Source organism: Nicrophorus vespilloides, unplaced genomic scaffold (assembly GCF_001412225.1).
Source record: "Nicrophorus vespilloides isolate i.1.1-1 unplaced genomic scaffold, Nicve_v1.0, whole genome shotgun sequence".
NCBI lineage: Eukaryota > Metazoa > Arthropoda > Insecta > Coleoptera > Silphidae > Nicrophorus > Nicrophorus vespilloides.
The window spans coordinates 59,321-84,010 of NW_017096264.1; the positions used below are offsets into that span (position 1 = coordinate 59,321).

The window sequence follows — 24,690 nt, forward strand, 5'->3', positions numbered from 1 at the left end:
AAAGGAGGTGTAAAGTTTTTTTTTTGCTCGCTTTTAATTTATTCCAATTTTCTTATCACGTTTTCAATTTTACGACGTAATGGAAACGGAATCGAATATGCACTCTCGCTCCTTCTCACTTCCTCTTCCTCACTCCAACATAAATCCATCTCTTTCTCTCTTGAGCGCATAACGGATTACGTCACATCCGGGCGCACCCGGACGTCAGCGCCAAGACACGTCCGGAATGGAAACCGCCGCAGCTTCCTTTATTTTAATTGAAATTAAAACACTCTTGGCCTCCCCAAAAACTTTGCTCGATCGAAATTTTCCTGCCAATATTGAAATCACATAATTCCGAGCCTCACTTTCCAACACAAATATTAAATCTTTTCCATTTTCCAACATCCTCAGTTTGTTGAGAAACTTATATTAAAATTTATATAAAAAAAAGTATATTTAAAGAAGTGCAAAGGTCAATAGTGCTTTTCCAATAGTCATGTATAATTCGAATTAACCTTATATAATTATTTTATGTAAGTTTGCTATTTGTATATAATGTAAGGAACTGTTGGAATTATGTAATTTCAATATGAAATCATATTATTATGCTATAATTAACAAAAAAAAACAATGAATTTTATGTAATTTTAGTGTTTTTAGTTGTTTTGTAATAAATTTTGTAATTCTCAATAAATAATAATAATATTTAGTGTAACAGTTAAACAAACATAAATATAAAACAAATAACTGTTGCAAAGGGCTATTGATCTGAAATTCTCATTTTGTGTTAGATTTGGATGATGTAACTAAAGTTTCAATGTTTGTGAAATGTAATTATTAAATACTGTGGACATAAAATTGGCACGTACTAATTATTTACTTTATTTATTAATTATCAGCATATAATTAATATTTAGATACATAAAAACGGATTGTCTAAAGTATTTTGAAAGATTTAGATCAAATTGTATTATTTTTTAACGTTCATTCTAATACATTATGTAATTAAAAGCGCCAGTGCCTTTAAACTATAGTTAAAGAAGTATAAAGGTAAATAGTCCTTTTCCAATAGTTATGAATAATTCGAATTAACCTTATATAATTATTTTTTGTAAGTTTATTATTTGTATATAATGTAACGAACTGTTGGAATTATGTAATTCCAATATCAAATCATATTATTATGCTATAATTTACAAAAAAAAAACAATGAATTTTATGTAATTTTAGTGTTTTGTAATAAATTTTGTAATTCTCAATAAATAATAATAATTTTTAGTGTAACAGTTAAACAAACACAAATATAAAACAAGTAACTGTTGCAAAGGACTATTGATCTGAAATTCTCATTTTTCGTTAGATTTGGATGATGTAACTAAAGTTTCAATATGTTTGTGAAATGTAATTATTAAATATTGTGGACATAAAATTGTCACGTATTAATTATTTATTTTAATTATTGTCTAAAGAATTTTGAAATTAAGAATTTGATCAAAATGTATTATTTTTTAACATTGATTCTAATACGTTATGTAATTAAAAGTATGATTGTTGTTGTGAAATGTCATTATTATATTAATTATATTATATTAATTTAGCTTCTATTATATTTGAACATTCATTGTATTTCATCATAAATTAGCTAAAAAATGACTAAAACCGTAAAAAAAGTAGCGTTAAAGCTTAATCAAAAACATGACGTCTTAAAAAGAATGGTAGCTAAAATCTAAGATTCGGATATGTTTTCAATTTTGTATAAGCTTAGTTTTCCTGTATAAATTTTGGGCGAATATATCCGCCGCACGTTAATACAAACATTGAAAATAATTTGCATATTAGAACAAGCCATGACATCAGACATAAAATTGTCACGTAATAATTATTTATTTTAATTATTGTCTAAAGTATTTTGAAATTAAGATTTTGATCAAATTGTACTATTTTTTAACATTGATTCTAATACGTTATGTAATTAAAAGTATGATTGTTGTTGTGAAATGTCATTATTGAAATATTATTGGAGAAATCAATTTGTCAAAATAAATAATTACGTTTCTGGCGTGTTTCCTTGTTTATCGATTTCGGCAATAATTTCCATATTTAGTTGACGATTGATTCGAGAATTCCGTTCTGATACGTCAATCTGAGCTGTTATATTGGTGCCGCGTGGGTGGAAATAAATTAGCGAAACTGCCGAACCGTCTGTACATTTGGGATTAATTGGAAGTTCAAACCCAAAATTTCATACCACCACCACCATAAAATGCAAATAATTACCGACCCGACCACCCCCAAAATAACCCTTATATTCACACACATACAACCCCAATCTATCTACGTGCTAGATCTTAGCGACTTCGCGTGATTTACCAGATACGCCCGGGCCCGTTCTAATTTCAAACGATATCACTTCGACCGAGTTTTCCCAACTTTAATTGCCGTTCGGCGCAGGAAACGCGAAAACCATTATTATCACCAGGGATTTCCGCCCTTTGTGTCCGGCAAAAAAAAAGAAAAACAGCAAAAGTGGTTCCATCTAGAAACTGTTTTAGAACTTTCAATTTATTGGTACTCAACAACAACGACACAACAAAAAGAAACTAAACAAAAAGAAGCTAAATAAATTACAAAACAAATGGACGAGATTGCAGTTAGGAAAACCCAAATCTAAATTAGGGAGTTTCCATTAATTTGCTTTTTTTTTGTGCTGTCTCGGGATTTTAAAATGCACAAAACTAAAAGTTTGACCTCCCTTCAGGGAATCAACGTAATTCGCTTTATGAGCGCAGATTAATTATACCGCACATAACGAGATTTCATTCATAAAAGGACGTCAAAATTATATAAATATTCTGTTAAAATTTATAAAATATTTTTCATATGAGTAATCATTGATGGATGCGCCGGGTATATTCAAATAGGTGGCAATCGCGAGCCCGACAACCAAAATCCCGTCTATCGAAATACCGACGTTCGAAATCCGGAGTGTATCGAAATCCCGACGTTCGAAATCCCGACTATATCGAAATCCCGACTATATCGAAATCCCGACTATGTCAAAATCCCGACTATATCAAAATCTAAACACCGACAATCTAAAACTTAATAAGATTATTAATTGTTGTTATTTATTGTTAACAACATAAACTAATTTTATTATAGAATATTTCTTGAACGAAAAAAAAAATACAATAATAATTAATATTATTTATTGTTATTAAAAATAAATAACAACAATTAATAATCGGGCAAAAAAGCCATCGACCTAAGTCTTAAAAATATTTTTTTCAGTATCCGTCGTACCTATTAAAATATAGTAGAATAATATAAAATGTTATTGTAGAAATTATAATAATAAAAGACACTGTCGGGATTTCGATATATTCGGGATTTCGATACAGTCGGAATTTTGTTTGTCGGAATTTCGATACACTCGGGATTTCGAATGTCGGGATTTTGATACACTCGTGATTTCGAACGTCAGGCTTTCAATAGACGGTCTTTCGATATAGACCCATTCAAATAATATCTTATTTGTAAAACTAGATGAATGAAATTATTATTTTGATTTAAAAAATATGAAGTTTAGAAGCATCCAATTAAAGAAATTCACTTTTTAATACAGTTTTTAATTTAATATTGTCTTTTTAGGGCTAAGAATTTCCAATATTTTCAGTAATTAATTCGCAAATGAAATCAGTACTAAGTTTTGTATATTTCCTTCAATAAGTTAAAAAATAAACATTTAATTTGTTATAAATTAATAAAAAAAAACTTTTAACTTTATATTAAACAAATAACAATTGACCATCATTTTGAAACAGTACACATCATTGTTATATAAATGGATCACTCATTCAGTCAGTTTGAAATCCAGTCTACCCTCTTCAAAATCCTACAACCCTCATTTTGCCTCGATAATTTACGGGAGGGTTTCAAGAAATTAATTATGTAATTGGCAACGGAAGATCAATAGTAACGGACCTGACCTGCTTCCATCCGTTTTTCTTTGTCCGTCTCATCAAGAATGTAAAGCATTTGAAACAAAAGGATTGAAAGGAATCGAAGGAACGGGAAAACAACTCCGCGGTTATAATTTTCCATTTGGATCTAAGCTGTTGTTTCAATACATTTTTTTCTTCTCCCTTATTTTTTGCTCTTCGCTTTCGGATCGTTGGGTCCACAATGCGTCGTCTGAAGGGACTATCTCGCAACCCCCTCAACATTCACCCCGGATTTCCAGACTTCGGTTGCGTTTTATTGGCGCCGCGCCAACGCGGAATCCCTTCATCCGTTATGAAAAGGGATCACGGGGTGATAATATGTTTCCACTGTTTTTGCTCTCTCTTCCTTTATTTTTCTACTTCACCTTTTCTTCTTTAGCCTTTTGTTCTCACCATCTTCATCCCTAATTGCTTACCATGAATAGGTAAACCCTGGAGGAAAAATTAAACGCACCTTTCCTCTGAATTATACTCCGTTTTTTGTTATCTTAATTAATTTAGCTTCTGTTATATTTGAACATTCATTGTATTTCATCATAAATTAGCTAAAAAATAACTAAAACCGTAAAAAAGTAGTTAAAAACTAAGATTCCGATATGTATTCAATTTTGTATAAGCTTAGTTTTCCTGTTTAAAAGTTGGGCGGATATATCCGCCGCACGCTAATACAAACATTGAAAATAATTTGCATATTAGAACAAGCCATGACATCAGACATACATACAGAATTGCATTTAATTAATGAAGCTTAGATCGGAATGGAAGGAAATTGCTCTATATTACATCGATTACGCAGCAACCTCAAACCCAATTGCAGAATTCCGTGCATTCTGTGCCCGTTGCGATATTATATTAATTGCATCGCTAATTGCTACACTTGGAACGACAACTGCAATGCAATAAATCTACATTTTCTACATTGAACTAATTACATTCCGAACCAGATGTTTCACAATAGCTACATTTTCAACTTGATTGAACTGTCCACAAAGTTATATCAATGTTTATACTACACAAATAATTGTTAAATTTTATATCCATATCAGTTATATTATCAATTTAAATCCACTTAAAGTTACATTTTGATATCAAATTTCTATAACCAAAAAAAGATTCTGCTTAAATTATTTCAAATAAGTTTCATGATGAAACTTGTAGTTGGAATTAATTACTTTATAATTAATCAATTCATTAAGATAAGTGCTTTAAAACATACAAATTTTATTTCATTTAATCATTTTATAATAATTATTAGCTATATTTTTGTATATTATTAATTTAAAGTCATTTTATAATCCCCGAGTTTAACTTTAATTAAACAATTTTCATTGTTTCTCTTCAATGTAATAAGTTTTAAAGTGGTTTTAAAGTAGAGTTCGTATACAATTCTGTTTATATTATTAAAGCAAAGTTACTTAATAATGTATCGAGTTTAGCTTTCAACATCTTACACAATTATTCTCTTAATGCACATTAAATGTTTGTAAAATAGTTTTTTTTTTCTAAATTTACGCTACAATTTAATTATATATTTGTATAAAAGTAACCTTTAACTAGTCTTTAAACTGAAGAAATTGAAAAATTAATTATAAAAATATTAGATAAAAAAGCTCTTACATAAATTGAGATGTGGTATAAAAATATTTTCAATTTTAGAATTCATTTGTTTTTGTTGGTACATCCTTCAAAACCTAATACATTTTAGGTTGTTGATGTACATCGAAAAATGAAACCCGAAGAGCGGAGCAGCACTTGTCGTTTTTCCACGTTCGAGTTTTGCTGGTCGGAAGATAATTGGATATCGAGTGTTCGTGTCTATTTAAAGAAGATCATTGTACAACACTTTCGCTCTTGAATTAATCAAGTCGGTTTTTGTTTGGACGTGAACGGAGATACAAATGGATCCAAGAGCGCCAGTGCCTCTTAATTGGGTTCAAAAACAAACAGGGCTTCATTCGAAACTTAAACATTTACACGATCTCGTCTCGCGTTGCACATCCACTCTTCACATCTGGATGAACACATATAACAACAGCACAATCAACAATTCTCCATCCACGAGAATGCTTTAATCTTCTAATGGAAGAGATTAAAAAAGATTAGTTTTATTTTTAGATCACACAAACAGAAGACTTGCATCAACAAATATTAAACTATTAATGAATTCGATTCAAAGTGTTTGAAACTACTCAAAATTATGGAAGAATCTGAAAAATTTTCAATAAGGTAATTGTAACAATAATAGTTAAAAGTCATAGAAGATTATGACCATTTTTTAGATTTAGTTTTACAAACTTATTTTTTATTGAAACATCTCCACCTCTAAATAGAAGTTTTTCAAATATGGATAAATATTAATAATTATTAAAATAATAAGTAAAAATTTAAAGGATTCACGATGGACAAGCGGCGGATATATCCGCCATATCCTTTACACATTAAATTTGTTTATATAAAATTCATTGAATGTTTTACTAAAATTAAATCTATATTAATATTTAATATAACTATTATTATTTATTGACAAGAACCTATCAAAAATATGTATAAATTATAGTAATTTTCAATTATTTAATTGTAATAATATTTTTTTTTATCAAAGAGCGTTAAAATACGAAGTTAAATGCATCAAAACTAAATGATTGTGAATAATTAAAGAGGACTAAACGATTGTCCCCATTAATACATCAAAAGCGCAATTCAAAGCTAATCCATTAGCAGTGCACTGAAATAGTAGTATTGGATTATTTATAACGTAATAGCATTGTAGTGTAATGTCAATGGAAAAGTTTGGATATATTCCGGAAAGCTATTACCCTCCATTAGCGAATCGATGGTGGTAGGCATAATCTATTCTAGCAAGAACTGCGAACCGATGAAATATTCGCAACCCGTCTCTGCAAAGTTCGCTTCTTCAGACCACACTAACAGTATAGAAACTTCGCTAGTTTCGAATTACCCGCCATACCGGAACTTATAATTTCTCGTCCTCAAAGTCTCTTTAAATTTCATCCATCCGTGAAGAACTAGAATACTAATACTATATACATTAGTGCAGATAAATTGAAAGCCTGTTATTAAATTCTAAACAGATATTGTTCGATTACAAACTTTGATTTCTAAGTAGTTTTAGCACTTAGCGTTGCAATCGATTCGGAATTTGTTTGTATCTTAGCTGTAAAATATCAAGTGCAATTTGTAATGCAGTCTGAAAGTTTCTTTGTCCACTTATGAACTAAGCAATCTCACTACAACTAAGTTTACAACTTTTCTAATATTTCAGAAACACCTCCACGTCCAGGTGTCCATAAATATTCCTTAACTTTATTAGTTTTCCTTCTACGTATAACAATTTTTCACATCTCACTTTCAAAATTAATTTTGTCTTTTCATCAATTTTAAATTACAACTTTCAAGATTATTTCAGTAATTAATTTTCGAAACTACAATAAATGAAATTCATTCTTTAATTAATGCATCATTAATTATAATGCTTGGATTTTTCGCTGCGTTTTTTTGTATTTTAAGAAATTTTTTAACCATCCATTAATAATCATTCGATGGACGAAATGAATTATGTAATGAGTCGCTTTTTGCCGGGGATGAAAAATATAGGAGTTCGTGGATTACGTTAGGAATTTATGCAGCTTAATTTTGGCTCGGAACGGTAATGTGTATAGAAATGCTTGTAGAGACCCTTTAAGCCCTTCGACGCTTGATGTGTCTATCAGTCAGAGAGGCACAGGTGCACGAATGTTTGTCTATATTAGTACACGTTCACTAAGTGCACACTTCGAACAGGCGCACACATTTCATGTACATAAGTATTTAATGTTACGTGATTATTTTAGCAGGCTACAAAACCTTCAGACAGAGAATCAATACCTAGTCAGATCTGCAAGTAAATCAATCAGAATTTTATAGTTTTTCAACTTTTGTAACACTTATTATTAAAGTTATATAACTTATTTTTAACATACTTTTAAAATTGCATTGAAATTAGAATGTTTAATTTAAGAAACTAATAGAGTCTTAAATAAGTAAAAAATTAAAGGATTCACGATGGACAAGCGGCGGATATATTCGCCATATCCTTTACACATTAAATTTGTTTATATAAAATTCATTGAATGTTTTACAAAATTAAGTCTATATTAATATTTAATATAACTATTATTATTTATTATTATTAAAGTTATATAACTTATTTTTAACATACTTTTAAAATTGCATTGAAATTAGAATGTTTAATTTAAGAAACTAATAGAGTCTTAAATTATAATCTTACGTAATTTTACGATTTGTTATAATGTATTCACCTTTCATTTAATTACTTCATAATTATTCTCGCTAATTAGAATATTAGAGATAAAGCTATGCTCTTTTCAATGATCCTAATATCAGATTTGCAGACAATTCAAATCAAACACGTTCTCGATTTGACCTATTACGAAGTAATAGGTTTGCACTATTAACCAAAAATATGTCACAGGTGTGAATGAACCCTTTGTGATTGAGCGCCGAGGTAAGTGAACGCAATTAGTCCACTTACGTGGTTAACTTGGTCCGCAAATTGATTTCGCAACATGGTGGGAGTGGAGGGCTTAATGCACGTTCGCATCGGGGTGGAAAATCGTGAAGCCAATACGTACACAACATATACACACGTCCCTTTCAAAACCATATCGATCCGAAATCCGGCGATATGCAAATTAGCGTACAATCCAATGATCCGCGTTTCGCGTCGTCTGCATCTCGTTCGTCCAGGCTTAACACCATATAACAACGGCAGAAACAGCAGTCGGAACAACAACAACAACCATCAAAAGAATGCAAACCCCTAATGGACATAGGCTATTACCGTATTTATATTAGTCCGGAAATGATATGGGAAGCTGCATTCCGAATACGCGCTTAATTGGAAATCTAGCAATTCCGACACGGAATTGTTGCAATGCATCAATGTACCGGCATATTTATTGATGACGTGAATTCAATGTTCTCCGTTACGAGGATATACATTATTTGGAGTCTAAACTAATGGCGTTTCCTAACACATCATTTGATAACAAGTCACATAATGATTAATCAAAAAATCTATACATTATTTACTTTAGAAGTATAACTATTTAACTCGTAACTATTATGGACAAATATATAAAACACAAGTACTTCATATGGGTCAAAATGACCAAATTTTTAAATATTAAACAATTAGAACAAATTGGTCTTTTCGATATGTCACAAAACGTTGCTGTTTTCATTAATTGTATTAGTAGGCAACCAAACTTATTACAATGTGAATTTCAAATATTGTTACATCAGGAAGTATTTGCTACAGAAGGGTCACTTTGACCCAAAATACACTATATAAATAACATAAATACCTCTCACCAAGATTGCTTTACTCTTACTGAAAAGTGCACTATCAAATACTGAAATAGGTAGAAAGTCAACCTTTACAATTAAATTAGAATAGAATGCGAATGAAAACAAAATCAGGTACTATATATAAATGTGCTTACACATTAACTAAGCGCATATTTCTTAATCTTAATATTATATTCTAATAAAATTTGTAAATCAGTTTTTTTTTTGGTATATTTATGACCTAAAAATAACACATTTTCTATGACATTTTTTAAATTATTTTAAATAATTAGAATTATTACTTTTTTGTATTTGTATAACTTTTGCAGACGATATTCAAAAAATTAGTTTTTACAAAATTTTATCACATCACTAAACATAAAGGTGAGTACACACCAATCATAAAATCTACTTTAATAAACAGTTTAAATTGTGTATTAATTTAAAAATAATTGTACTGTTATAAATAACATAAATTTAATATAGATAATTACAATTAAAATTACAATTATATTTATGACCTAAAAATAACACATTTTCTATGACATTTTTTTAATTGTTTTAAATAATTAGAATTATTACTTTTTTGTATTTGTATAACTTTTGCAGACAATATTAAAAAAATTAGTTTTTACAAAATTTTATCACATCACTAAACATAAAGGTGAGTACACACCAATCTTAAAATCTACTATAATAAACAGTTTAAATTGTGTATTAATTTAAAAATAATTGTACTGTTATAAATTACATAAATTTAATATAGATAATTACAATTAAAATCACAATTATATTTATGACCTAAAAATAACACATTTTCTATGACATTTTTTTAATTGTTTTAATTAATTAGAATTATTATTTTTTTTGTATTTGTATAACTTTTGCAGACGATATTCAAAAAATTAGTTTTTACTAAATTTGATCACATCACTAAACATAAAGGTGAGTACACACAAATCTTAAAATCTACTATAATAAACAGTTTAAATTGTATATTAATTTAAAAATAATTGTACTGTTATAATTTACATGAATTTAATATAGATAATTACAATTAAAATCGTTCATTCGATATATTAAAATTTATTATTTATAAATACGATTATTAAATTTTCCGGTTCGTAAAATTATGGGAATCGAAACACGTTTTTCGTTCAGTGATTATCCGGTGGTTTAGATGCATTCAATTTTTTTATTATGTATCCTCGTTTCCATGGATGTTAATTTAATTCGAAACGCAATTACGAATCGCCCCCCGTATTATTGTTAATAATTACTATTCGGATCGACGTCCACATTTCATTATCCCCTGCAGCGGATTGTCGATTCACTGTACTAATTCATGCATATTATATTATATTGTTTACCAGTATATTCATGTCACATACATATAAAATACTATTGATATATTGCATATTTTGGATACAAACCCACACAAGTTTCGTTTTTTTACGGAAATTTCCGTTGATTTCTTAAAGTTCTTTAGGTATTTATTTGTTTTTCATTAGAAAATAATTGAAAAATTCTTAAAGATTGCTAATCTATATATTTCTTGTCCTATCATTACGAAAAAGTGATTGATTGGTTGAGCAGGCAAAGAAAAGTAGAAATTGACTATATTTTTCACAAAACTAAAGTGTTGATTACCAGGGTTTGCAGTAAATAACTTAATGTTTGGATTATCCCAATGAGGAGTTGGATAAAGGTTTTACTAGTTTACGATTGTTGCTCTAATCTTCTAATCTTTTCAAAACCTAAGCTTGGTTTATTTTTGTACAACTTTAAAAATTTAATAATTATTAGTGTAAAAACACGAAAAGATACTTTGTATCTTTTTGACATCATTGAATGTCAAAGAGTTAAGTAATAAAATTAACAAAACTGTATTGTAAATAGATGTTTAAGCTTACAATAAATGATTTAAGAATTGCATGAAAGTTTTTCAGACACTTGGGATGTTGGTATAAACGATTCGAACGGATCGACTGAAATGATTTGTACTTTTTGTCTTCCGATCGGAGAGGGTGAACCCAAATCCGTTATAGAGACAGTATTATGTAGTGCTAAGCCCCGTTCCGCTTGTCTGTTCAAGCGGGCCCCACGAGTTTATGCCAGAACAAGCGAAAATCCCAACTAAATCCCTTTAACACTCGACATAAATAAATTAGTTTCAGGCTAGTCTACTCTAATGACTTACTCTCCCTGCGAGGACGTAGTCGATGGAGCGTCCTGGGATGGCGGCTCCAGAGGTTCCTTACGCATCGCCGTAACCATGGCTCCCGTGTGCCTAGGATTCATCTCTACGGTGATGTTCCACGAAGACGGATCACTCGCAGTCGCTCCTAACAACCTGACACCGCTTTTAACTTTCCCCCTGAAACATAAGTAGACAAAAATACAATAATTAACATTACTCAATTTGTTTTCAGTTAATTGCACACATATTTTTTTATAGTCCAATGCATAAAAATACCGTTTGTTAAATTGTTGTGTTTGCGCAAAGTTATTGTTTGCGCAAAGTTATTGTTTGCGCAAAAATATTGTTGAGTTACTCTCGTACATTGTGTGTGCACCGAAGTTAAATGCAATTGCGCCCAATTTATGTTCGCAAGCACGGACGGAAAAATTTCCACGAAATGTGCACACTAAAAATTGATTTTCCAACAGTTTTTCTTCTATTTTTTTTTATTTCGTATGTTTACGAGCACGTAAATCGCTGCACAGGTTTTCGCCGTATTTAAAGAACAGAAACGTTTCCTAACTCAAACGTACCTTTCCTTACTTTAAATGATATTAATTCTCTCTTTTCATCAATTTGATGATATTTATATGTACATTCCAATGATATTAATTTGAAAATTGATTTCACTAAATTTTATGTCTTAATTAATAATAATGAGATATTGTTGCTAGGGCGGATATATACGCCAATCGTCCGCAAAGTGTTAATTTTAAACGCGATTTTGGTAAGTATTTAAATATTTGTGTCTAATGCTTCTTACTGAAAGTTCTTTAAGTAGCTTATATTCAATTATAATAACAATTTAACAAGAAGTTGTAATCTTGAAGAGAACCACAATCAACAGATCTGAAGTACACACCATTATGGAATTAATGAGCCGAAACATAGTTAATTCTATTAAAAGTTACGTGTTTCGAATCCGAAGCTAACGGCTTCGAAATGCCGCACAACAAAAGTATTATCCTTGATTCTTTAATGAATGGATTCGAGGAATTTTATTGAAATTCCGAAAGCAGTTTAATCGTCCATGAGAATGAGAGATTTACCGTTGCATTCGCTTCGATTCATCCTCCTTCCTTATTTTCGGGTAACAAATTCTTTACGAATGTAAATTGCAGACGGTAATTAGTTTATACTTATATCTTCGCATTTTTATTTTCATTTTAACCGAAAAAATCTGGTAAAACTTTAATAAAAATAAAATAATCGTCTGTTCTTTTGCCTACGCTTTTCCTACATGAAAAACTTTATAATGAGGGCTTACAACTTTACGAGTCTGAAGAAATGTAATAAGTTCGAGGAAGGCGCAACAAACAACTGGTAAACAAGGGATGAAAATAGAATAAGTTTTCGAACAAGTATAATTCCGTTTTAGCAATTCATCAATTAAAAGTCTTACGCTATTCCCGAAAAAACCTGTTATAGAATAGTTTTTTTCTTATATAATTGAGCTCTTCGAATTGTAGTAGTAGTAAATCAATGAGAATCGAATGGCTTTGCACTTTTTTTTTATACCGTTTTCCACATACATTATAATTCCGGGTAATCAGTGGAAACCCATTCACCAAGTTATCTTCCTTCCTCCGTGCTTATATAAATGGGAGCTCGGAAAATTCCCTTACTTATCCCTGCGAATCCTTCGGGCCACACCCAGCGAATGGATCCAAAAAAAAAACAACTAAGAAACGAAGAGGGAAAGAAAGAAAAACTCTAAGGGGGATCGTGAACGGGAAATTTTATTTCCCGACTTTCGACTGGAATAAATACTTCTGAACGCTGTATATATCACCTCATTGACAGCAAACAAAATGGGAATAAACGTAGGACGATGTAAAAAAAAAGAAGTTAATCGTTCAAGGAATTTTCCGCTAACATTGTTGCAGGTAAATTCCGCTTTATAAATACTTCATTAATATTTTGTTTTCGGGCGCATATTGTCTTTAATTAAACGTCCCGAGGAATTCTAATGGGGCGCTGTGCGCCCCCCCCTATTTCATTAAGGAAACTGGGGCGGAAATAGTGCGTAAACACAAAGTGCTCATTTCACAAAGTACATAGCTACAATTATTCATATTTGCCGCCATTTTCAACTGACATTACGAGACCTTTTCTAATTGTTTGTTTTTGTTACTTTTTATCCACAGTTTTAACGACAATTAAATGCACATACATTTTTTTTCTTCAAACTGTTGTATTATGTAAAACCTCTAATTTGCATGTCGGATTCGCTTTAAACTTGCATGACACATTAAGTCTGTTTTTTTTTGTTAATTAAAAAAAAAGAGCGTTTGATGAAGCAAACACTTTATTTAGCTCGACTCTATGTAATTACGCAAGTATCCGTGTAATTATGTAACCCAGTTTATGTCACGTGTTATGCATGGCAAATTAAGTCATGTAAATAAGTAATGAAATAAAACGGAAAATTGTATATTTCTCTATTTTATGTATAAAAAGTAGATTATTCAATGGACTAAATACCTTTAGAAATCTGAAATATTTATTATGTAATAATATCGTATAAGAATTTAAATTATTTGAAAAATAAAGAAGTAATAAAATAATTGATATAATTGAAAACAACCTGAAAACATAATTACTGAAACTGTATTATTTTCATGAAAATTAAAGTAATTTACTGAATATTTCTATTAATAATGTATTAAATTCGTATCATTCCTTCAAAAGTTTTCGGAAAACATGAATTTATTATTCTGGTGACGTTTGTATGTGAGTTGAAGAGGAATAATCAATGTAAATATTTAATCGAGAAACGATGTTTCCGCGCTTGGAAAAACTTTTTTTTTTATTCCTCGTCTGTTTTTGTTTTTCCGTCCTTTTTTTCTGTAAATGCGGTTTTCAATTAATACTTGCGGAGGTTTGGGTTTGCCGACGCGCGTCAATATTAATTTGCAAAATCAACAAGAATTCCTCTGCAATGGTCATGGAAACGCTTGTTACGAGCTACACAGAAACAGAGAAGTTCATCACGCCCAGTCAACAACTTTGCTAATAATTATTTCAAGTTAATTAACAACTTTTTGTTTGCTTTTTTTTTATTTAGTGTTATTATTAATAATAATAAAAATTAATATATAGAATTACTATTCATGTCGTAAATATGAATAATATAATACATTATTTTATTATTTGAATAAACCCTTTGATGTATGTAAATTATTATTAAAATTCTTAGGAATATTATTCATGAAAAATAATATTATGTAATTTTAATAAATGTGAATAATATGTGAAATTATCAACAAAACTTATATAATAAACATGAAAAAATATAAAAAAAAAATGCAGCTAAGAACTATTTACATTATATAACTAGAAAGGGCGACTAATAGCCGAATGGATCCGCCTGTGAATTTTAAGTATAATATAATAAAATGAAAAGATTCATACATAACAACAATGATGTAATAAAACCAATCAACTTTAATGCAAAAAAGCAACCATTGTAAAAGGACATGATTATAAGGACAAAAGGAATTAGAATAGGCTACATTATGGATACTTGAATCTAAGATTAAGATTACGATGGATATAGGATTTAGAAGGGGAAGAACTTTTGGAAATGAATTTTAGGATTATATAACTAAAATATCGCGTTTTTTTTATTTGTTAAGATTACGTGTTGAGTTTAAGAACTTGTGCTTCTTCGATGTTCATCGATCGAAAACGATCTTTATTATTCACATCAAATGCAGCCCTCGCTACGAAACGGGAGCTTAGTAGTCGTATCGAGGTAGCACGTGAATCCGTGCTCTGTTATTGTAATTCGACTTTACTTGCCTGTAAAAATCCTCGAAACCGGGCATGAATGTTTAAAAACACTTTGGACGACTTAACAACAAACACGGATTGCTAAAAAACAACCGTTACAAACAATCTTTAAATATATTATTATAATAGTATCTTTTTCTACATTTTGGTAGAATATCTCAAATGGATGAATAAATATTGTAAATTAAATAAATATAAACGATTAATTATATTATATACATTACATAGTTTGTATATGGAATAAATAAAAAAAATACATAAAAAAAGTTGATAAAATCAACTTTTTCCATTGATTTTAGTTAATTAATTGTAGAAATATTTAATTTTACGTTTTATTTAATTATGTCATAACTACATACAACAATTACATAATGAAATATTCAAATTAAAGACAAAATTATACACTTTCCAATGATCCTATTTTCATTGTTGTATCATTTCCGGTTTTCCTATATTTTTTTTTAATTTTTCAATTATTGAAAAAAATAGAATTTCTAAAAATTCTCATAAAATGTTCTATTAAAGTTACGTAATAACTAGACAACTAAAACATGATTTATATATTTTATGGTTACATAACATATTGCGTATCTTTTGCTATAACTTTTAAATAAAGATGGAATAGTTTTCACGTCTTTACATTTTATTTCATTAATAATTAACTACGTACGATAATTAGATCAAAAAATATGTATATTAAAGATAAAAATATGGACTTTATAGTAAAGATAAATTTAGTTGTTTAGTACCAAAATTAATATGAATATAAAAATAAATAAATTTATAAAAAAAAACGTTATTATTTTTTAATTATTTATTTATTATATTGTAAAGTACAAAATATGAACAAATAATTGCATTTATGTGTATAAAATATTGAAATTTAAAAAAATCTTATTAAGTGAGATGCATTAAAGTGGTTGTTCGTGCATTAGAGTTAAAAGTGTTGGCTCCTCTTTGTTTCTAATTATACTCGGAGAAAACGAGTGCGGGAAAATTGAAAAATTGCGTAATAAAATATAATGAAAACCGCGCGGCTCTATATATGGAATAAATAAAAAAATTACATAAAAAAAGTTGATAAAATCAAAATTTTCGATTGATTTTAGTTAATTAATAGCAGAAATATGGTGATTTTTTTTGTTGACGTCTTTACGTTTTATTTAATTATGTCATAACTACATACACCAATTACATAATGAAATATTCAAATTAAAGACAAAATTATACACTTTCCAATGATCCTATTTTCATTGTTGTATCATTTCCCGTTTTCCTATAATATTTTTTAATTTTTCAATTATTGAAAACAATAGAATTTCAAAAAATTCTATTAAAAAGTTCTATTAAAGTTACGTAATAACTAGACAACTAAAACATGATTTATATATTTTATGGTTACATTACTTATTGCGATTCTTTTGCTATAACTGTTGTTACGTAACTATTAAATAAAGATCGAATATATTTCACGTCTTCACATTTTATTTAATTAATAATTAACGTACGATAATTAGATCAAAAAATATGTATATTAAACATAAAAATATGGAGTATATAATAAAGATAGATTTAGTACCAAAATTAATATGAATATAAAAATAAATAAATTTATAAAAAAAAAACGTTATTATTTTTTAATTATTTACTTATTATATTGTAAAGTACAAAATATGAATAAATAATTGCATTTATGCGTATAAAATATTGAAATTTAAAAAAATCTTATTAAATAGGATGCATTAAAGTGGTTGTTCGTGCATTAGGGTTAAAAGTGTTGGCTCCTCTTTGTTTCTAATTATACTCGGAGAAAACGAGTGCGGGAAAATTGAAAAATTGCGTAATAAAATATAATGAAAACCGCGCGGCTCGGTTAAGTGGAAATGAGTGTTTTGTTCCGTAATAGAATGCGAGCATAAAGTACCGGAAAATGACGGCCGGCTGAGTTATGGAAACCCACTCTCCTCCTCTCTCTCTCTCACTCTCTCTACTCTATGTTATGTATATATTTTTTATCCCTTTCCTTTGAAGAAGAGAGTAGGCACATCTTCTCCGCGGGGAGACGACGTTGTACACCGTTCGCTATCTCCGTTACCTCGCATTTTAAATTGGGTTTCATAATTTCACGTTTTACTGCCTTGCCGGGGTTTTTCCCTAGTAGAGAAAAGCGGAAAACGCCGCATAAATAACTATGTCCAACTGCCTCCATCCCACCGAGAAAAACGGAAATGGAAGAGGAATAGACGGGAAACTTTAGTGCGGAATTATGATACTTCACGAATGGATTGTCCTACCTACATACCCGGCACATCCACCTGCATTTCAATACAAATAAATGATATTTTCTTTGATATATTCATTGCTATTTCAAATAATTTTACACTCAATACGCGATTACCTGGCATATCCACAACTAAATCATATTTTTATGTTGATTTCTATTACATAATGCATGGACATTTCCCAATCGGATTACGTTTAATACTCGATACATTGTTACGATAATATTTCAATACGATACAAGTAAATATTTTTTTTCATTTTTATTTTATTGCGTAATTAATGGAAATTTCATCAAATCAGATTATGGCCGATGCTCGTTACAATGTTATAACAGCGATGCGATTACCAGGAACATCCAACATTTACATGCCGAGCAAATAACTCACAAACCGCATTTGAATATCCCGCAATAATTGTCCACCATTGTCCAATCATAAACGCGGACCCACCGCAATCTATTTAAATTAATGCGCAGATTACGCTCTTATTTGCATATAGTTATTAATTAGTTATTTAACAATTAAAATACTTACAAATTTAATTTGGAACTCAAATTGAAATAATAACTGCAAATTTGTGTATTTAAATAAAATTATTAATCACTATACGAAATTTTACTGATTTGATAAATTAAATTAAAAAATGCAACTGAAATTGATGAAATTATCTGCCGATTATTATTGTTATAATCAATATTGGTGATGTGGATGTGTGGTGAAGCAAATTAAATGAAATTTCATCGTGTGTAATTGAATTAGTTGTGTTGCGTTTTTTTTCATTGTAGCTGTTTTGGGCTTTTTGCACATGTCAGGATGAAAGCTGACAGGGATTACAGAAACAGGAGCCGCGCGCTCGAATTCCAATAAATTACAAAACCGCAAAACTATAATTTTCATAACGGCGTAAAACAACCCGGAACCATAAATATTTCATACATAATATGAGCGCAAACATCATACGAATACACGAATACAAACACAACACTTTGCATGTATACGAGACACATAAACACTGATGTCTACCCACTGCGATTTTCATCAAAATTCGCAAATAACATTTTCAGCTCTGAAAATTACATTAATTTGATCGTCATTTTCAGCATTTACATTTTATACTATTATAAAAGTTGAAAATTGGATTTGCATGTGTTTTTCATTTGCATTTTATATTTTTATTGTAAAATATAAATTTTGTATTCATACATCATGTAGTAAAAGTAATTTGATCCGTTGAATTCATTTACAAATCCATTTCAAACTTTAATAGATTATCCTAAATTTTCATTAAAATTGTAATTTACATTTCAGCTCTGAAAATTACATTAATTTGATCGTCATTTTCAGCATTTGCATTTTATATTAATTTAATCGTCATTTTCAGTACTTACATTTTATACTATAAAAGTTGTAAATTGGATTTACATGTGTTTTTCATTTGCATTTTATATTTTTATTGTAAAGTATAAATTTTGTATACATACATCATGTAGTAAAAATAATTTGATCCAAAGAATACATTTACAAATCCATATCAAACTTCAATAGTTTTAACCAAATTTTCATGAAAATTGTAATTTACATTTCAGCTCTGAAAATTACATTAATTTTATCGTCATTTTCAGCATTTACATTTTATACTATTATAAAAGTTGAAAATTGGATTTGCATGTTTTTCATTTGCATTGTCAAGTATAAATTTTACATACATACATCATGTAGTAAAAGTAATATGATCCATACAATTCATTTACAAATCTATTTCAAACTTCAATAGATTAACTCATATTTTCATCAAAATTGTAATTTACATTTCAGCTCTGAAAATTACATTAATTTCAACGTCATTTTCAGCATTTACATTTTATACTATTATAAAAGTTGAAAATTGGTTTTGCATGTGTTTTTCATTTGCATTTTATATTTTTATTGTAAAGTATACATTTTGCATTCATACATCATATAATAAAAGGAATTTTCTCCATAGAATTCATTTACAAATCCATATCAAACTTCAATAGATTAACCCAAATTTTCATCAAAATTGTAATTTATATTTCAGCTCTGAAAATTACATTAATTTCATCGTCATTTTCAGCATTTATACTATAAAAGTTGAAAATTGAATGTACATGTGTTTTTCATTTGCATTTTATATTTTTATTGTAAAGTATAAATTTTGTACACATACATCATGTAGTAAAATGAATTTGATCCATAGAATTCATTTACAAATCCATATCAAACTTCAATAGTTTTAACCAAATTTTCATCAAAATTGTAATTTACATTTCAACTCTGAAAATTACATTAATTTCAACGTCATTTTCAGCATTTACATTTTATACTATTATAAAAGTTGAAAATTGGTTTTGCATGTGTTTTTCATTTGCATTTTATATTTTTATTGTAAAGTATAAATTTTGCATACATACATCATGTAGTACAAGTAATTTGATCCATAGAATTCATTTACAAATCCATATCAAACTTCAATAGTTTAAACCAAATTTTCATCAATTGTAATTTACATTTCAGCTCTGAAAATTAGATTAATTTCATCGTCATTTTCAGCATTTACATTTTATGCTACAAAAGTTGTAAATTGGATTTGCATGTGTTTTTCATTTGAATTTTATATTTTTATTGTAAAATATACATTTTATATACATAAATCATGTAGTAAAAGTAATTTGCTTCATTTGCAAATCCATTTAAACTTCAATAGATTAACACAAATTTTCATCAAAATCCTAATTTACATTTCAGCTCTGAAAATTACATTAAATACTCATCATTTTCAACGTTGATAAATAATAAAGTGTAAAAATTGATTTATTTTACAATTTATTTTCATGCATTTTTCATTTTTATTAAACTAATTTTTAAAGTTTTTTTTTTTGCAATAAATTCACCAAGTTAAAATATTAATAACAATTTACTTGTAACAGTAACATGCGGCTCCTGAGCCGCATTTGACTCTTTTGAGGCTCTCATATGCCACAGCGATGGCTCTATTGAAAAATTCATTTCGGTAGTAATGCTAAGTGCGGCTCCTTAGACTATTTTAAACAGGATATATCTTAAAAATGGCTCTTTGTTACGAAGAGATTGCCGACCTATTTGAAACATCAATAAATAGATCAAAATTCTATATTTTTCTGGTATTTATTAAACTAATTGTAGATAAATTTAATTAACAAATATATTTTTACATTTATTAAACAATTTTTTCGATAAAATGAATTTTTTTACATAAATTGCAATAAATTAAACTAAAGCTATTCACTTCAAATCTCTTAAATCTGCTTTCAAATCAAACGTATTAATTAAATATTTTGGTGGATTCTGAATCTCAGCAAAACTTTTGTGCATGACGAAAATGAATTGAATTGAATTTAAGGGCACTTCGAATCATAAATTACAAGTCGTACGGTCGTTGAGGGCGGTAATTAAATTTCAGTTTTGATGCAGGTCGAAATCGGAATATATATATATATATATATATGTGAGCGACTCGACGCTTTTTACCCCGACGCATCCCGTTTTGAATTAGGAATGTTCGGGTGCGGAAATTCCAACATGAGATGTGATTAAATTTTACAAGTTGTTAATTGGTTCCAAGCCTCTCGAGACGCCCATACATTCACTCCAAAGCCACTGCTGCTAATTTTACTTCAACTAAAATACGAGATTCATATATACTACAAAAACATCAACTTCTCAATGTCTCAACAATAATATACACATACGCAAATTTTGTTTGAAGTTCAGCAATTTACAGCATTAATTATAAATTTCAACTAATATGAATTTTCAGCAATTTAAGGCAAGTTTTGATTTTAAATTAAATTATAAAACTTAATAATTATTAGTAATTAAAACTAAATATGGCACGTAACAATAATATTCAGATTTACGAATTTTGTTTGAAATTATCAGCAAGTTTTTGATTATAAATTAAATAAATATTAAATTATAAAACTTTAATTAATTAAAAATAAATATGTCACGTTTCAAGAGATTTACTAATAACAGAAAAAAAAAAACATGTTACATATAAAATTCGTGTAAAAAGTATCGTTAATCTTATAGCGTTAAGTTGGAAAATCCAAGTTAGTTTGTTCAGGATTAAAACTTTTTTGCTTGTGTCGCAAGGAGGAGGAAGCAAATGGAAGAAGGAAAGTTTTGGTTTTCGATTTTTCTGTCGTGGAAAACTTTCGTGGATTTAATATTCGATGCGATGGCAATTTATACACTATGCATATACACTACCTACATGGAAGAACAAGTTTTGTGGATGGGATGCAGCGTCGTGCATCATCTCTACCAAACTGCTACTACTACTACTACATCCATTCAATCCAGTTGTGTGCAAGCTACATAAATATTCACTTAGGTATTTAATGGACAGTCGGACGAAAGCGATGGGACTTCCCCTCAAGGCTCTATGCAACTTTAAACTTCCGACGTCACTTACAGGACGAAATGCTCGGATCCTGTTTGTTCCAAAAACTATCCACGAAAATAGAATCGACGAAGTGTCGATCCTCGAAGCAATCATCAAATTCTATTCTTTATTTGTATATCACTTTTAAAATAACTTGAGAATACCAAATCATTTAGAAGTTCAAATCAAATTTATGTTTGTTTGTTAAAGTAGTTCAATTCAGTGCCAACTTGTAAAACTGTATTTTATAATAAGCCTGCAGCCCTTATCCATCACTGTTTTTCGTATAAATCAGAACTCATCAAATTCTTTAATACGCAATTATTCGTTAAATTATGTATTTAAAGTTATATGTTATGTAATAATCATGTTATTTCTTGTAAACTTAATGTAATTTCTTACGTAATTTAAAGTAGTTCAATTCAAATTTATATTTATATTCATTCAGTGGCAACTTGTAAAACTGTATTTTATAATAAAATTGCTGTTTTTCTTATAAATCGAAAATAATATAATTCTTTAATACGTAATTATTCGTTAAATTATGTATTAATCAAATATGCAATAATCAAATGGTATTAAGTATACATATTATTTGTTTGTTTTTATATATTTTATGTATCTAAAGTGAACACTCATACATAATTTATCGCTCGTTTGCATATTTTACACTCGCTTCGGCGCTTTTTAAAAGCGCTTTAAGTTCTGGAACTTTTTGAGTTTTCCCGTAATTAAAGCAATTAGTTTCGGAAAACGCGACACGGTTACGCCCTAAACAAGTTTATTTGCAGTTGCATTTTTTTTTCTTTTTGTTTATTTCTTCCTTGTTGCTAATAGTTAAACTTTTCTTAACTTTTAGAGAGAAAGAAAAAAATGTAGACTAAAGTTCTGTATTTGTACAATTTCATATATTTATATTCAATTTACCAAAAGAAGATTCAATTATTGTTGTTGTGATCAAGAAAATACAAAAATTTTATAACTTTAATTTTGTAAAAAGTTCATTTTTTTTTCTTCTTGATCTTTGTTTATTTCTTCTCTTGTTGCTTATAGTTAAACTTACTTAACTTATATAACAAAAATCTTCACACTAAAGAACAAACAATAGATAGAATTTTCTAAGAGAAGATTCAATTATTTCTGCTGTGATCAAGAAAAGAAAATTTTATACAACTTTAATTTTGTAATAAGTTCATTTTTTTCTTTGTTTATTTCTTCTCTTGTTGCTTATAGTTAAACTTACTTAACTTTTATAAAAAAAAAATCTTCACACTAAAGAACAAGAAAAGTTAGAATATACTAAAAGAAGATTACATTATTTCTATGATCAAGAAATTTATTAATTTTGTTATAAGTTTTCAAACAATTTAGTTCACAAACATGAAAAACTTTAATAATTATTTCAGTTCTTGAACACAATTTGAAATCGAACAACCTGAAATTCCTCTATACATTAATATATAAACTAATATTGATTCAAATATATTTGATTATTAGGTTTGCATATGTTTATTATCAATTATGTATGCTGGATATTTGGAGAATCTCGTTTAGGTCTGCAAACAGAAATTACATTATTGTCTGTTTTTTGCTTACGCGAATGGAACTGAACTCTCGGGTATTTCGAAATACAAGAGGAAACGTAATTAAGCGCGAGCCCTCGGCCGGTCGTCGTTCCAGTTTTCGAATCGCGCGAAAATTACGTAACGTTTTGCTGCGGCCGCTCGGGGCGCATTTTGCATTTGGGAATTGATTTACGCCGTTTTGGCGTCCAATGAATATGGAAAGAGTTTCGATTCGAAGTGGAATCAAAATAGCAATTTTGCACTCATAAATAACGTAACAATAATCCAATTAAATGATCATTCCTAACACGTAATTTAGATTTTGTAACATTTCATTAAAGATCACTAAAATATAGAAAAAAAACACAACTTTTCATACAATAAATGAGTCCAATCACTTGAAATGTTTATATTTCTATAATATAAAATATCAAAAACTTTTTATAAATTTCATGATTTCTTCGATTGAATCATTCTAAAATATTATGAATAATATTTCAATTGTTACATAATGATCATTATTAATATGCTTCAAGCAACTGAAATTCTGTTAGGAAACTGAAATAAATATTTTAAAATAATTCAATTATAAAGGGTGTCCCAAAATTAACGCAAGATTTGAATTTGCCGCCATTTGTACAGTAAAGCGTTCAAAACCCAAAAAAAAAACAATTTGACACTTTACAACTAATCTACTTGCAAAAATTAGACGATTACAAGAAATTACCTATATAGAGTTTTATACCAATAAAATAAATTATAAGCTCATGAAATGGAATTAAATTATATTTTTTTTTAATAAATCCATTAAAAATTCTATTAATATCGTCGATATTAATTCGAAACTTTGTTTATTTTTCAATAGTGAAAATTGATTTTATTTCAATTAGCGAATGGATGCGATTCGTATGCATATTTGATGATGCTTTTACGCGATGAATTAAACAAAAACGTTTTACAAAACATACGATTCAAATCGAATGCATTCGAGCATACAAAAAAA

The 24,690-nt window shown here is 28.6% G+C and overlaps 1 protein-coding gene across 4 annotated transcripts in view; it reads right to left on the reverse strand.

Moving 5' to 3' along the window:
• LOC108556463 (transmembrane protein 132D) overlaps nucleotides 1–24,690 on the reverse strand; it is a 45,889-nt gene that overhangs the window by 11,111 nt on the left and 10,088 nt on the right. For all 4 annotated transcript variants that reach the window (XM_017912593.1, XM_017912590.1, XM_017912591.1 and 1 more), the window contains exon 4: nucleotides 11,557–11,733. In XM_017912593.1, coding sequence (XP_017768082.1) covers nucleotides 11,557–11,733 — 177 coding nt within the window. The remainder of the gene's footprint in view (nucleotides 1–11,556; nucleotides 11,734–24,690) is intronic.